The following is a 17,620-nucleotide window of genomic DNA, read 5'->3' on the forward strand; positions in this document are numbered from 1 at the left end:
AGACAAGGCTACAGGACCTGATCAGACAATACAACAAATAATACAGACATTTAACTCTAGCAGGGTGTAGACAAGGCTACAGGACCTGATCAGACAATACAACAAATAATACAGACATTAAACTCTAGCAGGGTGTAGATAAGGCTACAGGACCTGATCAGACAATACAACAAATAATACAGACATTTAACTCTAGCAGGGTGTAGACAAGGCTACAGGACCTGATCAGACAATACAACAAATAATACAGACATTTAACTCTAGCAGGGTGTAGACAAGGCTACAGGACCTGATCAGACAATACAAAAAATAATACAGACATTAAACTCTAGCAGGGTGTAGACAAGGCTACAGGACCTGATCAGACAATACAACACATAATACAGATTGGATACTAAGATATGGAACTCTAAACAATATCTTAGTAGTCTACTGTCTTTGAACAGTACTTCAGAAAGACTGAAACATAAGAGCTATTTCACAAACAGAAAATTAGACAATAGGGCCTAAGTGCAAGACATCAAAGTCTTTCAGGCCTAATAGCATAACATCAAAGTCTATAAGGCCTAAGAGCATAACATCAAAGTCTATAATGCCTAAGAGCATAACATCAAAGTCTATAAGGCCTAAGAGCATAACATCAAAGTCTATAATGCCTAAGAGCATAACATCAAAGTCTATAAGGCCTAAGAACATTTAAAAAAAAAAAACAAAGTGTATCCAAACATTCCAAAGGAAGAAACCACTAAATATTGCCATTTGAAAATCTGAAAATGATTATATGAAAATTATGGGGTTTATCTCCCTTTCTGCTACATACAACAAAATTAGTTAATTAGTACCAAATGATTAACTAATTGGTTAATTTTTGGAATGATTTGTGTATTGTTATTGACTATGAATAATTATGCAAAATTTCAACTTGATCAGAGAATGGGAATTGGGAGAAAAAATGTGTCAAACTGAAATAAAAGGACTAAATCCATAAATAGATCCACATCTCCACAAAAAGATGCATTTATTCTCCTTAGTTTGAAATCAAACAAAATAATTATTAACCAGCAATTAATTAACTAATTGTTATAATTTTTTCGATTGATTATGTTTTGTCAGGTTTAATGAATAATTGTGCAAAGTTTTAATGGTCAGTAAATGGGAAATGGCAGAAAAAACATGTTCAAATTTTCTCCAGACAGACAGACAGATGGACAGACAAACAGACAGACAGATGGACAGACAAACAGACAGAGTGAGTTAATATAAGCTTTGTAAAAAGAAATATATTTTCCCATTGTTTATTGAACAGTTATCCAACAGTAGTTGCTAGAAGTTTGAAATAGCTGTACAAAATATATATTGTCTCTCCAGCTGGCTTGCCCCAATATCTTAAGTCATCAGCAACTTACTAGAGAACACTTGCTTTACATCTTCCCAGTTTTACTGACATGTCTCTACATCTCCCCAGTTTTACTGACATGTCTTGACATCTCCCCAGTTTTACTGACATCTCTACATCTTCCCAGTTTTACTGACATCTCTACATCTTCCCAGTTTTACTGACATGTCTCTACATCTTCCCAGTTTTACTGACATCTCTACATCTTCCCAGTTTTACTGACATGTCTCTACATCTTCCCAGTTTTACTGACATGTCTCTACATCTTCCCAGTTTTACTGACTTCTCTACATCTTCCCAGTTTTACTGACATCTCTACATCTTCCCAGTTTTACTGACATGTCTCTACATCTTCCCAGTTTTACTGACATGTCTCTACATCTCCCCAGTTTTACTGACATGTCTCTACATCTCCCCAGTTTTACTGACATCTCTACATCTTCCCAGTTTTACTGACATCTCTACATCTTCCCAGTTTTACTGACATCTCTACATCTTCCCAGTTTTACTGACATCTCTACATCTTCCCAGTTTTACTGACATGTCTCTACATCTCCCCAGTTTTACTGACATCTCTACATCTTCCCAGTTTTACTGACATGTCTTTACATCTTCCCAGTTTTACTGACATGTCTTTACATCCCCTCCCCCCAGTTATACTAACATGTCTCCCCCCCCTCCAGGTTTACTGCCATGATGAGCCTACCAGAAAATTCTTGCTCCACATCTTTCTCTTCCATGACTAACTCTTCATCTGTAAAGTCTGTAGTCTCTCTCTGGGTCTTCTTCAATGTTGCCAGGTGACTGTGGAAAGCATCTCTGGCAGCATTGATAGCATCTTCTGCAGCACCTAGGAACAAAGGATCACTTCAAGATAATACAAGTTTGTTTCAACCCATTACTTACAACAAACAAACAATATGCTAGAGACTCTTTTGTTCCCTTGGCAATACAAACCACTTTCAGCTGTCAACTCCACATGTAATACTTGAGTCAGACTGATATCAAGTACATTTCATTGGCATTCTGGTCACTTTTTGTTAGTCTAAAACTTCTTTTCCTTATGGATAATAAACACATTTTCAATATTGAGGACACTAGTTTGACTGTAAGGTTTAGCTACCCCATACCTTTCAACCTTTGGTGAGTTTTAGAACTAAATCTTAGTCATTTGTTTTTATGAATGCTTATTAGCGCATATGGGAAATATTTTTAAAATGTTGAGTATAAACATTTAGTGCTAAAAACAAAAAACTTATCTGCTTTGACAAAGACGTAGAAAGACTCACCATGTTCAATTGCTGCCTTCAATGTAGCCTCAGGATGAGATGATCCCAGGGGGTTCCTGATCATCCTCCTACGTCTACGGGAGTCATCTTCCCAAATATCTAGTTTCCAGAACTCTTTGCTTCTGAAAAATACAAAAAATTTTTTTTAATTATTACTATCATTTTATCTTTCTTCTGGGGAAACTGGTATTCCTGTAACATAGCAGGTTTAAAGTAGTACATGTTGTTCTACAACAAAGGCAAATTATGGATTTCAAGTTTTTAAGTTACAATAGCAACATGTCCAAAATGTTTTTCAGAAAAAAAGGAAAACCTGATATTGTTTTATCCTGATGTACAACTGATACAAACTATCTTACAGACACTAAGTCTTGTAACACATTTGGATCTTAAAGGCTAATAAGTGTGGACAAAGGGAAACAACATAATGCAGGGGAGATAACTGCAAGAATGATGTAAAACGAAATCTCTGTGCGGTGATTAATGTTGTAAATGTTTTACATGTTTCGGATGTTCCGAGTTGAAGATAATTACTTCCTAGTCCAAACCTCCCGCAGGACGACGGGGGATGGGAGCGGGCAGGGTTTGAACCCGGGACCATCGATAAATCTGAACGACAGTCCAGCGTGCAAGCCTTGGTTACACAAACTAGTGTTTGTATTTCTCTCATGTTTTAGATCTTACATCACAAAACCATATCTATTTTAATAAAAATAAAATTTATACAAAATTGATTATTTAAAAATAGAAATCTTTCAAAGAAAAAATAAGCAAAAAAAAAAAAAAAAAAGAACAGAAAATCTGTTGAAATTAGCATTGTAGTGCTACATTACATTACAGTATACAAAAACAAAATGACATTAAAATCATTTAGGCTAATTTCTTCAGTTTAACCAGGTGTTAGATAGAAGATTGTCTTCAAATCTAAAGATTAAGGATGAATAAGTAATGCATGTGACCAAACAAATCCAGTTGCCACCTGCATATTTCATCAACTCTAATGCTAATAAAGTCAATGTTCCAGTGGATCCATTTAAACTGTCCATATTATGAAAGTTTAATACAAACACTATTTTATATGACGAATAATGGTTTAGTATCCTAAGGGAACAAAATTTGCAAAGCTGGCTACATGTCATACTGGAAGAAAGATGTGGTAGCTTAAAGAAAGGTGTGGTAGCTTGAAGAAAGATGTGGTAGCTTAAAGAAAGATGTGGTAGCTTAAAGAAAGGTGTGGTAGCTTGAAGAAATGTGTGGTAGCTTAAAGAAATGTGTGGTAGCTTAAAGAAAGGTGTGGTAGCTTAAAGAAAGGTGTGGTAGCTTAAAGAAAGGTGTGGTAGCTTAAAGAAAGGTGTGGTAGCTTAAAGTAAGGTGTGGTAGCTTAAAGAAAGATGTGTTAGGATGTAGGACATTTGGATCATTCCTTTCTGAATATGTCAATTTTTAGATACTGGTAATAAAAGATTTTTTTTAATCCATAAATTTTTTTAAATTCAACACTCTTAGGTAAAAGCACATTCTAATGCAGACACAAAGGAAGTTATATTTAGAAAGAAAGTGGCAGAGGTAACAACTAGATTTAAGTCTTACAACTGTTCAGCTTCCACACCCCAAGCACCATGTTTGTTGTGCAGAGAGAAAGTGGCAGAGGTAACAACTAGATTTAAGTCTTACAACTGTTCAGCTTCCACACCCCAAGCACCATGTTTGTTGTGCAGAGAGAAAGTGGCAGAGGTAACAACTAGATTTAAGTCTTACAACTGTTCAGCTTCCACACCCCAAGCACCATGTTTGTTGTGCAGAGAGAAAGTGGCAGAGGTAACAACTAGATTTAAGTCTTACAACTGTTCAGCTTCCACACCCCAAGCACCATGTTTGTTGTGCAGAGAGAAAGTGGCAGAGGTAACAACTAGATTTAAGTCTTACAACTGTTCAGCTTCCACACCCCAAGCACCATGTTTGTTGTACAGAGAGAAAGTGGTAGAGGGAACTACTAGATTTAAGTCTTACAACTGTTCAGCTTCCACACCCCAAGCACCATGTTTGTTGTACAGAGAGAAAGTGGCAGAGGTAACAACTAGATTTAAGTCTTACAACTGTTCAGCTTCCACACCCCAAGCACCATGTTTGTTGTGCAGAGAGAAAGTGGCAGAGGTAACAACTAGATTTAAGTCTTACAACTGTTCAGCTTCCACACCCCAAGCACCATGTTTGTTGTGCAGAGAGAAAGTGGCAGAGGTAACAACTAGATTTAAGTCTTACAACTGTTCAGCTTCCACACCCCAAGCACCATGTTTGTTGTACAGAGAGAAAGTGGTAGAGGGAACTACTAGATTTAAGTCTTACAACTGTTCAGCTTCCACACCCCAAGCACCATGTTTGTTGTACAGAGAGAAAGTGGCAGAGGTAACAACTAGATTTAAGTCTTACAACTGTTCAGCTTCCACACCCCAAGCACCATGTTTGTTGTGCAGAGAGAAAGTGGCAGAGGTAACAACTAGATTTAAGTCTTACAACTGTTCAGCTTCCACACCCCAAGCACCATGTTTGTTGTACAGAGAGAAAGTGGTAGAGGGAACTACTAGATTTAAGTCTTACAACTGTTCAGCTTCCACACCCCAAGCACCATGTTTGTTGTACAGAGAGAAAGTGGCAGAGGTAACAACTAGATTTAAGTCTTACAACTGTTCAGCTTCCACACCCCAAGCACCATGTTTGTTGTGCAGAGAGAAAGTGGCAGAGGTAACAACTAGATTTAAGTCTTACAACTGTTCAGCTTCCACACCCCAAGCACCATGTTTGTTGTACAGAGAGAAAGTGGTAGAGGGAACTACTAGATTTAAGTCTTACAACTGTTCAGCTTCCACACCCCAAGCACCATGTTTGTTGTGCAGAATGTTGAGGATCTTGTCCCTCTGTTTCACAGCTATTGCATGGTCCCTTCTCTTGGCTGATTTAATCAGGTGGTCACATAACTTTTCTTCCTCCCTTCTGTCCATCATTGACTGGGCACAGGTGGACTGGTCAAAATTGGAAGATAGAAACAGATTACTTGTTTGAATAGTCCTAACACAAACATAGGAATTCTGGTTAGCATTTAAAAAGTCCTAGTATATATCATCAAAAACAGGACGGATTAAGAAAAGAAACACAAAAGTTAAATCTTAATTTTCAATTTAATTTGAAAAAACTTTAAACATCATGAATAAAAATAAAACTTGATACACAGCCAATATTAAAACTTTCTCCACCAATTGTAGAGCACAACAAAATGGTATCATTTAAACCTCTTAATTGAAAGTTATTATTTGGTCTGGATGAAGTATACATGACATTTTCTTTTACACTGACACAAAATTACTTTTTTTAAAAATCCCAAAAAGAAGAGCCTAAAGCTGACTGACTCGAATAAGGTACCCAGCCTAGGTCACCTCTGAATGGCCCACATTAAAAGAGCGTATCATATCGGCTGTTCAACAAACAATGGCTTTCACTTTCACCAACAAATGTCAAGAACACATGAAAACTATTGGGACTAGGAGACACTATGTATGAATAAAAATCCTACATCCACCTGGATTCAAACTCAAGAGTCATGGATCAACAGCCCAATCCTATTATTCAGACACTAGACTAGTTGACAGCAGTTAATTTAAACGTATGTATGTCATGTCCACTTTAAAGCCTCTTCTGTTTACCTCAAAGTCTGCATGTTTCTGGACGTCTTCTGCCCTCATTCTGTTCAGTATAAACTCAGCTTCATTGGCTACACGCACAATGTGATCTCTGGTGGCATGGGCCAACAACCTGGCAAGACACAAAATATCTGTCTAGTTTAGTATGGAACAAAACCAATACACGAAATATCTAGTTCAGCTATTTATTGAAGTAGTATTGTAAAAATCAACAGAAAATATTCGATCAAGAGTCTGAGCAGAAATCATAAATATTTTCTCCTTTTAAAAGAACACTAAAAAATGTAAAAAGCAATCACTATTGAGACCATACAAATATGTCTCCATGTTAAAACAACATTCTTATATTTAAAACATGAATGAATTAAAAACAAAACCAATAAGATAGCATTAGAGGTAAGGGTAATATCATGAAAATGTAACCAAACTTCTACTATGTTCTAATTGCAAGACTTTGTCTTAGTCCATGCTTACCTCCCTTCGTTGACTAGCTCTATGAATGCCAGTCCTGCATGTTTCTGGAGGGAGTTCTGCCACTCCTGGGAACACAGCAACATGACCAGCTCCACCACAGAATTACTTTGTTTTAGGGTCACCAGACCTTCAGAGGAGACAAAGAGAGGAAACTATGTAGAACTTTTCAAGAAAACATAGCAACAGATTCTAAGCACACATAGGAACAGAAAAATGTGTATTTTAAAAGGGAGACTTGAGGGGTTTATATAGTGGACATGGAGAAACAAAGACCATGGAAACAAAATAGAAAACATTTAGTTTTTAAAATGGTCACGTTCAACATTGAAAAATTGAACTTAAAAATCACTAGAAATACTCAAAGCATGGCAAGTGAACGAATGAATCTGGAAATAAAAACATCTTACTGCATTCACTTAAAAAAAAAGAAAATAGACTGGTTAAGAATCACCTAATGACAGCATTCAAATACAAATACATAAACTTTAAAGCAATAATCAAAACTCTATAACGTATCAACTAAAAAGAAAGCACAAGTCAATGATCAGCTTTCTAAAATAAGAAAGACATGAAATGCTAATTTCTCAGATCTATGAGTCCAAAACTATGAATGAATTTTAAAAAGATGTAGGAAAGAAACAAAGTGGAATGTTCAATGAACTCTTCACATGAATGTATTAAAGCTTATCCAATTGAAACACTGCAAACACTTTCAAGCAAGTCATCAAAACATTGATTGGCTTTGTTGCAAATGTAGCCTTCCTTCTGAATATCAGTATTTAAGTATTCAGTCAATCTTTTCACATGGTCTTGCAATGTTCTTCTTAGCTTCTTTAACAAACTCTCTCAATTATGTTAGTCATCTATTAACAAAGTGATCTACACATTCATAATTTCTATTATTTCATTAATTGAAAGTGTTTTATAGAAAGCAGTATTGTAAAAGAAACTTATATTAAAACAATCTGTCAACTAAAACAGAATGAAAGAAAACTAATCTACAAAGAAACTGAAATCCATCAACCAGTATTTCTAAATGGAAGAAGAAAATAAAAATTGCATGCATTACCCCCACCTCCGATGAGCAGCTCCTGCCCATGGGAACCAATCAGGGTCTTGGAAAGGAAAGGAGCAAAGTCTACAAAGACTTCACGCAACAAGGGGGCCACTGAGCCAAGAGCCCTCTCCAGCCTTTCAGTCAGCGTGCCAGTGTCCATCTGGTAAGTCAGAAGAGAATGTATTGGAGGGCTGATGTTCAGTTCTAGAGCACTTGGCTTCTGACTGCTGCAGGCTCCATCTTGATCTACAATAGAACAGAAACTCAGTAGAATACAATTCTACAGAAGCACACATGCAGAGAAATAATTTCATTTTTGCAATGGCTAAAACACTTTGTAGAAATGCATACAAGGTAAATAAAAATCAATAATACCTGTAGACTTCTGTGACAATGTTATAGATGATATTGGTTTAGAATTCTCTCTGGACTCTTCCCCTTCAGCCTGGTGATGGCATGACATTATATTTATAGATACACAAAAATTCATGTGTTATATTATTTTACTCATTTCAGCAGTACTGTCCGAGAATTGAAATATTGATGTTTAAATACTGTCCTAGAATTGATTGAAATATTGATGTTTAAATACTGTCCTAGAATTGAAATATTGATGTTTAAATACTGTCCTAGAATTGATTGAAATATTGATGTTTAAATACTGTCCTAGAATTGAAATATTGATGCTTAAATACTGTCCTAGAATTGAAATATTTATGTTTAAATACTGTCCTAGAATTGAAATATTTATGTTTAAATACTGTCCTAGAATTGAAATATTTATGTTTAAATACTGTCCTAGAATTGAAATATTTATGTTTAAATACTGTCCTAGAATTGATTGAAATATTGATGCTTAAATACTGTACTAGAATTAAAATATTGATGTTTAAATACTGTCCTAGAATTAAAATATTGATGTTTAAATACTGTCCTAGAATTGAAATATTGATGATTAAATACTGTCCTAGAATTGATTGAAATATTGATGATTAAATACCGGTATGTGACGTTTTGGCGCCGCCATTTTGGTGACGGGACGTTTTGGCGCGAGCCGTTTTGGCACAAGATATCATTTGACAATTATTTAATAAGCCCTTAGCTTTTATAACAATGTTTATTTCACTTTACCATAATATTGTATGTATAGTATGAATTCTAACACCGTTCAGCGAATTGTTTTTTTTTTAATTATAAAGGTTTTGCTTATTTCATGAATATAGGCCTATAATAAGTCAGATTCCTGAATGGTAATGACATGCTATATGTGAGTTCTGCTAATCGCACTGGATGACATTTTTGGATTTCTTTCCAAAAGATTTTTTTTTTATTTGACATTAGTGTAATATACGAACAAGCTAAGTGTCACACTTTAATATAACAAAAACCATGTTAACATCTAAAGCTTTATTAGGCTGAATGACGACAATAACTCCACACATAGTAAAGATCAAGACACGGAATAAGGTCAGTACAAACTCCTGCCTGTCCTATATGCACTACTGCCAAACAAAGAAGGAGAAACATATCGCCGCATGTTTGAAGCAGTGAAAGAGTTGTTGCCAGATCTTAACCCTTCATCTGTTTCTATGGACTTTGAGCAGGCTGCTATAGGAGCTCATCAGTCAACTTATCCGTTATGTGCTATACATGACTGCTTGTTTCATCTGACAAAAAATATGCAAAAGAAATTGGCAGATGAAAATCTTCTTTCAATGTACAACAATGATCCAGAATTTGCTTTGGCAGCTAGAATGATAGTTGCATTAGCATTTGTTTCCATCGAGCACTTAGATATGGCTGTTGAAACTCTGGCAAATGAGCTGCCTTTACATCTTACTCCGATAATCAACTGGTTTGAGGACACTTATATTGGACGTCGTAACTGCAGTAGAACTTGACGATGTGCTCTGTTTCCTCCTCCTATGTGGTCTGTCTATCAGAGAACACTAAATGGGGATAATCGAACAAACAATTTTGTGGAAGCAGCACATCGACGACTACAAGCCAAGTTTGGAATGAGCCACCCAACCATATGGACATTCATTGAAATGAGCTGCCTTTACATCCAGAAAGGCCGTGACCTTATATATGAACAATATATCCGGGGAGACCAGCCACTTCTAAATGAAAAAAGTATATTGGACACAGACAAAAGAATCAATGTAATTGTACAATCTTATCAACAGAGGAACATCATTGAATACCTCAAGGGACTTGCACACAACTTTTTAATGAACCCTTGAATTCCAGCGACTTAGGCAAATAACCATGGTGTCTATGTATACTTAACTTAAAGTATTTTGAGAAATATGTGTACATGTATTATATTTTTAATTATTATTAGCAAGTGTTTGGTATGTATAGCTGGAGATACCATACAGTAATTAAATAAACCAATGTTAATGTAAACAAATAATTGCATTAATTTTCAGTCTATCATCGTTTCATTTTGTTTTTTATTTTTATTTGTAATTTTAAAGTAATATCTTAAAAAACTTTTTTGAAAATAAAAGTGTGCCTCTTAATAAACACACATACACAAGCCAAAATGTTTATTAAAGAAAATGATGTGAAAAACAAACACACATTTACATTTAGTACGTGAAAAATATGTCTTAACACAAACACTCCTGCAAAACATAGATACGAATAATTCTTTTAAAAGAAATAATACAATAAACGTACATAATGTATTTAGCGCCAAAACAACCTTCGCGCCAAAACGGCGTTGCCAAAACGTCCTGCTTCGTTAAATACTGTCCTAGAATTGTTTGAAATATTGATGCTTAAATACTGTCCTAGAATTGAAATATTGATGCTTCAACACAACTACCAATTGCTAAAGTTATGCTAACTGAATTACGTTGTCTAGATATGTGGGGGATACGCTGACAAAAATAAAGTCAACATTACAAGATTATAAATCTTTGAGGCAAAATTAAACTATAAAAAACATGTGTCTGTTGTTATCTCAAAAATTAAAAAAAAAACTTTATTGAAATGAAAAGTCAATCAGTATAGAAATATTTTCTTTTTAAGTGCTGTTTGGTCTTTGATCCTATTGATCAAGTAAATCTATTCAGTTCTCCAGCCCTAAAATATAGGACTTACTCTCTCAGGTCTCTGCTCCACTCTGTGGCCTTTGGGAGAGTCTTTGGATGAAGAAGACAGGAATTGAATCAAAGCAATGTTAATACTAGCAATATAATGTATATAACAAGTACAATCCATACAATTCAAAGTTTCCTTTGCTGAATTAACAATGTGCTCACAAAATCTATCTACAGAATTTTTTTTTAATTACTTAAAACTGATTACAATGTATTTGTCATTCATGAACAGAATACAGGCTAGCGCAATGTCTTGACTTAATGCTTGATTTGTTTCATAAAACAGTTTTCTTCCAAATTTATTTTCTCTAGCTACACCATACTCTACTTTGGAGTTAAAGCAAGCAATATGATGGCCATTAACAGTTGGACTGATAATACATATACATTTTAGGAAATGAAAGTACTAAAGTAATAGGAATGAAACTGACTCTAGCAATACAACCTATAATGTTTCAGGCTGAGCTTTGTCAACTCAAACAATGAAAAATAAGGGAAATAAAAAAAAAAGATATTACTTCCCTGACTTTGTTCTAGAACTAAGCATCTCACAAATACATAAGAAAAATATTGTCATTAAAAAAAAAAATAAAAAAATCAACAATAGTATGGACCATCATACCCAATCTTTTTATTTTCTCAAAAGTAGAAAACTATAACTGTGAAATTGCCTATGTTACTTTCAATAATACAAATGTATAAACCATTTTAAAAATTTGTAAACACTATTTACCTTCTTCCTTTAAGTCCACATCTTCCATCTTGGCTTCATCCATGACTTCTACAGGTTTCACATCTTTCAATTTCTCTTGTTTTTCTTTGGACTGAGACTCCACTTCTGCTTCAGCACTGGCTGGCTGACTGGTCTCCCCTTCCTTTGTTTCAACTTCAATTGCCTGGGAAATACCAATAACAATTGAACTTTGGCTGCAAATAAAATCTAATAAATCTTTAGTGACATCATTTCTTATTTTCCATTCTCCACCCGTCTCAAATAGCAGCTGACAGAATCATATGGTGATGTGTTAGTAATCAGGTACATTTAAACTATATACCCTATATATTGTCAAGCCATGGTCTGAATATTGATCAGTAAGCACAGAGTATAGTTAGAATGTGTTTCTTAGATAGTTCTTAAGTTGCAAGATGATAGTGTCTTAGATGATTATTATGAAAATATCTTTGATTAGTCTTTGAAGTGCCTGGTTTTGATAGAGCTGGGAAAAAGTTATGAGTAGCAGTAACCAATTGGTTTGATGAAAAACAAAAGTGGTGTCAATAACCAGTTGATATTGAAGGGATAAGACAGCTTGTGATTTGAGCTTTGTCCACTTTAGTACTAAATATCATACTTAGCAATACTTAGCAAATAGAACAAGATTGAAGTACCACTGTAGGAGTGTACAAAACTTTAGTAATAGTATTTCCTGTCAGTCTAATCCAGGTCATCAGTCTGATTAGATCACCTGTCATGAGTTATTGTATGACAGCTCTACATATTACCTTTAATTTATGCTGTCTTAAAGTAAGAAATGCTTTAATAAATATAATCTGTGTCATGGTTCTTAACCTTTCTTTTTATTAAACTAATTAAGGGAACAGCTCTTTCATCACAACCCTTATCATCTCCCAATAACAGAAACCAAATAGTCCAAAGAGGTTAATTCATTTTTTCTATTTTATTGCAGTCACCTTACATAAAAACTTGAGATTTGAAGAAAAAAATTCCACACTGACTAAAGTTAGACCATCAGATATTAGATATACTACATACTATCTCTTCTTCTTTCTGTTCTGGTTCCTCAATCTGCTGCTCCTCTTTCTTCTCTTCTTTCATTTCATCCTCTTTCTTTTGCTGCTGCTCCTCCACAGGCTGCTGCTGCTGGGAGGATGTTTCAGACTCCTCAATGCTCCTCTCTGACACAGCTTTATCACTGACATTGTCTGAATAACAGAAGACCGAGTTTAGACAGAGGCAGACAAAAAAAGTTAGATAATGTTGATTAATTGAGTCAACATGCCGTGAGATAAAACTTCCCTCTTGATTATAATGGGGGGGTCAAATGTGTTGTTACAAAGCTTATATTAACTTTCTCTGTTTGTCTGTCTGGTAAAAAGTTTGAACATTTTTTTCTCCCATTTCCCATTCTCGGATCAAGTTGAAACTTTGCACAATTATTCATTGTACCTGACAAGACAGTCAATTAGACATTAATCAATCAAAAATATTAACCAATCAGTTAATTAATTATTGGTGATTAATTATTTTGCTTGATATTGCAATAGAGGGAATAACTGCTGCTTAATGAAAGATTTGAATGTATATATGAATTTAATCCCCATATTATGTTTCGTCATGTTTGTCTTTCAATTCCCATTCTCGGATCATGTTGAAATTTTGAATAATTATTCATAGTCCGTGACAATACACGAATCAATCAAAAAATTAAATAGTTAGTTATCAATTAATACTGATTAATTAATTTTGTTTTGTTTTTAGGGATCTAAACCCTGCGATTTTCAGATAAATTGCAGTAATTAGCAGTTCTTTCCCTTAGATAAGCTTTGTTTTAAAAAAAGTGAGTTTCAACACTCTGCAGCAAGTGGTACAAGAAAAAAAAAAAGAGACACACAAAGTTTGCTTGGAATTTGGAAAGGGACATGATTTATAAAGTAAAGACATAAAATAGTTATCATGTAATGAAAAAAACAAAACTGTTCACAAACTATGTTTAACTGTTAAAATCAGAATGTCTGTACTTAAAAATCATTATTAAAAGAAAAACAACTTTTCCTATTAATCTTTGTATGCAACTAACATTGCTGTTTATTGTTATCTACTGCAAGGATTTACACACACCAAATAAAAACTAAATAAGCAGAACTCTTTATCTAACAAACTGACCTTCAGACTCCTCCCCCTCACCAGGAGGTCTCTCATTCAAATCTTCACTGGAACCACTATCTTCATCATCCAATTTATTGAACCGGGTTGAGTCAGTGTCTGTTGATACAATCAGGACAAATAAAAAAGGATTATCTTTAATTAAAGATGTGATTTAGAATCTGTGAGCCTAATTTAGTATTTTTGTATTGTCAGGTTTTTTTGTTTTTTGTCTAATTTAAAATATGCACAAGTCATACAGGTACCAATGGAGATAATAAGAAAAGATTTCAAAAGATAAGAAACTAATTACAATGAAACAAGTAAATTTAAAGTAAATAAGTACTCATGTATTGATCCATTAAAAATGTAAAATTCTTAATATTAGAAAGTACTGAAATGAACATTGTTTGCTTATAGTCTCTGAACTATTGATGCAATCACCAATATTTAATTACATTCATATATGCAATTTCCACAACAAGGATTAGATAGTTTTAGGTGTAATATTTAGTTAGGTCAGAGGATAAATTGTGCAATCGTTACAATTCTATTGATTAGGATATGATAAGAGGCAGCATCTGTATATGACATAAACCAATACATCAAACTTTCTTTCTTAAACATACACTTCATTTCTCAGGAATGAAACATAGTTGTGAATTTATATTTTTCTTTTTCACGTTTATTGAGATGTAAAGCACTGAATCCTGTCAATCATCGTTGCATTTCCTTTTAGTTTTAGTTTTTAAATGTTTTCTCTTTGACTAATTGCATCCAATTACTGGAGCTGCACTGACCAAAGCCACAGAATTTCTATCTAAAATAATTTTGGAAATCTAAAACTTCAACCATAGATTGATTAAAAAAAAAAACAACTTTGATTTCTTTGAAAAATTTTTATAAAACATAAAATTAGTCCTCCATATCCAAGATTGCTGCTTCAGGAACATGATATTTTGGCTTACACATTTGTTTTCTTCTCTTTTTTTTAATGACTATTCATACAATAGATTTTAGAATAGTGACTTTCAAACATTGAATCAATAGTGTGACCTATATATATTTCTAGAGATGAAAATTTGAGAATAATACATGTACACAAATAGAAATAAACTGTGTACTCAAAGGATCTATAAATACATACAGTATACAATGTACAACATTATAAATAAAACTGGATAGAAGCAAACACCAAAAGGTTTGTGGAAAGAAGTACAACTAGAAACAAAGTATAAAAACAAACAAAAATTTAAAAACAGGTGCAATAAAAAAAAAAGTTGTGATTAAGATGAACAGAAAAATGTAAATCTAAGCATGCAGATGAGATTTGAAACAAAATCCTTTTTTATTATTACATTTTTTTTTTGGCTTTGGTTTTTCTTTGTATGTTCTAGAAATATATTTTTTACTTCAACAATTAAACAAAAAAATCACTTTGCTGTATTAAACTTGAAAAAAGAATTGAACTTGGAAAACTGAAGAAACTGAGCTTAATATTTAGAATCCAAGATACTTTATGAGCAACAATAATAATTGAACAAAGCAATCAACACAAATAGAATGTGGAAAGGCTGGATATTGCAAGGTGGATAACTGTACAAAAATAAAGGGTACAATATTTAAGCTCCATAGACTACCTTCTCTTGGTGGGCTACTATTGACTGCTGCTTCTGGTTGATCACTGACTTTCTTAGTTTCATCATTACAAGTTGGTTCTATCTTGTTCTCTTGAGTACTTTCTATAGTTTTCTCCTGGTTGTCTATAGTAGCAAGCTTTTCAGCATTAGTGTTATCTTTACTATTAGTTTCATTCTCTTGATTATCTTGACTTAGTACATTTTCTCCCTTGGCCTCTGCATTGTTTAACTTTTTATCTTCACCAGCCAACTGAGTACTTGATGTTACTTCAACACCTTCCAGCACATGGTCTACCCTATTGTTGGCGTCCTTTTCAATTGATTCATTTGTCTGTTTCTCTTTACTTGAGTTCTCCAGGGATTTACTTTGGACAGAATCCTGGACTTCCCCTGCAGTGGTTGTGATGTCATCCTGGACAACAGATTCTGTTGCACTCTCTGTATCAATTTTGTTGACTACATCACTGTCAGGCTCTGCGCTGACCAAATTGACTTCAGCTATCACTGTCACCTGACTGGCACCATCAACAGCTTGGTGACTTGACAAACTTTCTTCCGCTGATGCTCCCTGTTGATCAGGTGCTTCAGGTTGACCACTAGACTTGTCATTCTCTTGTTTTGCAATCCCCTCATTGCCATCTTCCTTCAGTTGGTGATCACTACTAGAATGTTTGCCCTTGTTGGTCTCAGGCATGAGCTCATTTTCTTTCATGCCTTCATTCTCTAACTTCTTGATGGGCTCAGATTTCAAAGGCATGGAGATGTCAGACTTTCCATCCCCTTGGACAGACTCTTCACTGGATTTGACAGACACAACAGATGAGCTGGAGCTCTCAGGAAGTAAAGGCATGGCAGAGGATGTGATCTTTTGGTAGGTGGGAGCCCCTATGTTAGAAAGTGGGTTATTGGATTAGCAGACAAGAGCAAAGAGAACATGTGTATTTAGAACCTAAGGAATAATACAATTATTTTATAATAAGACATATGTATTAGTGAAGAGCCATCACAAATAATTTCAACACAAAAAAGCCTGTATGAATCATTGCTGTCTAAACCAAGATCCCAAACATGTTGAGCACAAGGTAACCACCTCAATAGCAATTCACCCAGACACAGAGGAAGAGTTTTGAATCCAATACATAAGCAAAATTGAAAGAAGGACAGCTCAAACACTGAGGCAGGATTAGACAGGAAAAGAGAAAGAGATAGTTTAAACACTAAGGCAGGTTTAGACAGGAAAAGAGAAAGAGATAGTTTAAACACTAAGGCAGGATTAGACAGGAAAAGAGAAAGAGATAGTTTAAACACTGAGGCAGGATTAGACAGGAAAAGAGAAAGAGATAGTTTAAACACTAAGGCAGGATTAGACAGGAAAAGAGAAAGAAATAGTTTAAACACTACGGCAGGTTTATTAGACAGGAAAAGAGAAAGAAATAGTTTAAACACTAAGGCAGGTTTATTAGACAGGGAATAAGTGTGGATGTAGAACCAAAACAAAGATTTATTTATACAGGATAGAAAAAGGGAAATAAATCCAACAAACAATATGCCCAGTCAACAAGTCACAAACAAAATCCTTGTCATCCAGAACACAGAAATCTCATTTTGATCTTTTCAGGTAAGGCATTATGGATTGCCTTCAAAAACTAGAACAATAATAAATAATAATATTATTGCTTTGGTTTTGGAAGTTAATATGGATGAAATATTTTTTCCGTGTTTAAGAAACATATTTGTTTCACTTAATGACTGCAAATTGTTTTCACTATTGTACATGTTTCTAATGTAACAAACGGGTCAACAAAAAATTCAGTGCATCTCAAACTATGGGGCATGTCACCCTATGGGAGTGCAACATTATAACAATTTGTTGGCAAAGTTGGTCTTCAATTTATTTTTGTAAAGATGCTGCTCTGAGTACAAATTTGAAGAATACATTTTGCTGTTGAACTGGTTAGCTTACTTTAAATAAGACTATAATTTTTTTCAAATAACTTAAATCCTAATTCAAGCCACAATCAAATTGGCCTGCAAGTTATAAATAGAAAATATTTTAAGTTTCACTGGCTGAG

General features: G+C 34.3%; 1 protein-coding gene across 12 annotated transcripts in view; it reads right to left on the minus strand.

Moving 5' to 3' along the window:
* The window catches only part of LOC106052206 (neurobeachin-like), a 287,257-nt gene that overhangs the window by 184,558 nt on the left and 85,079 nt on the right, over nt 1-17,620 (minus strand). For 9 of the 12 annotated variants that reach the window (XM_056037466.1, XM_056037462.1, XM_056037465.1 and 6 more), the window contains 12 exons: nt 15,549-16,433; nt 13,930-14,028; nt 12,799-12,968; nt 11,758-11,920; nt 11,026-11,066; nt 8,287-8,356; nt 7,924-8,157; nt 6,855-6,981; nt 6,384-6,492; nt 5,536-5,705; nt 2,686-2,807; nt 2,103-2,246 (listed from right to left, as the gene is read on the minus strand). In XM_056037466.1, the coding sequence (XP_055893441.1) occupies nt 2,103-2,246; nt 2,686-2,807; nt 5,536-5,705; nt 6,384-6,492; nt 6,855-6,981; nt 7,924-8,157; nt 8,287-8,356; nt 11,026-11,066; nt 11,758-11,920; nt 12,799-12,968; nt 13,930-14,028; nt 15,549-16,433 (2,334 nt within the window). The remainder of the gene's footprint in view (nt 1-2,102; nt 2,247-2,685; nt 2,808-5,535; nt 5,706-6,383; nt 6,493-6,854; nt 6,982-7,923; nt 8,158-8,286; nt 8,357-11,025; nt 11,067-11,757; nt 11,921-12,798; nt 12,969-13,929; nt 14,029-15,548; nt 16,434-17,620) is intronic. The other 3 variants (XM_056037464.1, XM_056037473.1, XM_056037472.1) reach the window with 2 other exon arrangements.

Source organism: Biomphalaria glabrata, chromosome 8 (genome assembly GCF_947242115.1).
Source record: "Biomphalaria glabrata chromosome 8, xgBioGlab47.1, whole genome shotgun sequence".
Classification (NCBI taxonomy): Eukaryota; Metazoa; Mollusca; class Gastropoda; family Planorbidae; genus Biomphalaria; species Biomphalaria glabrata.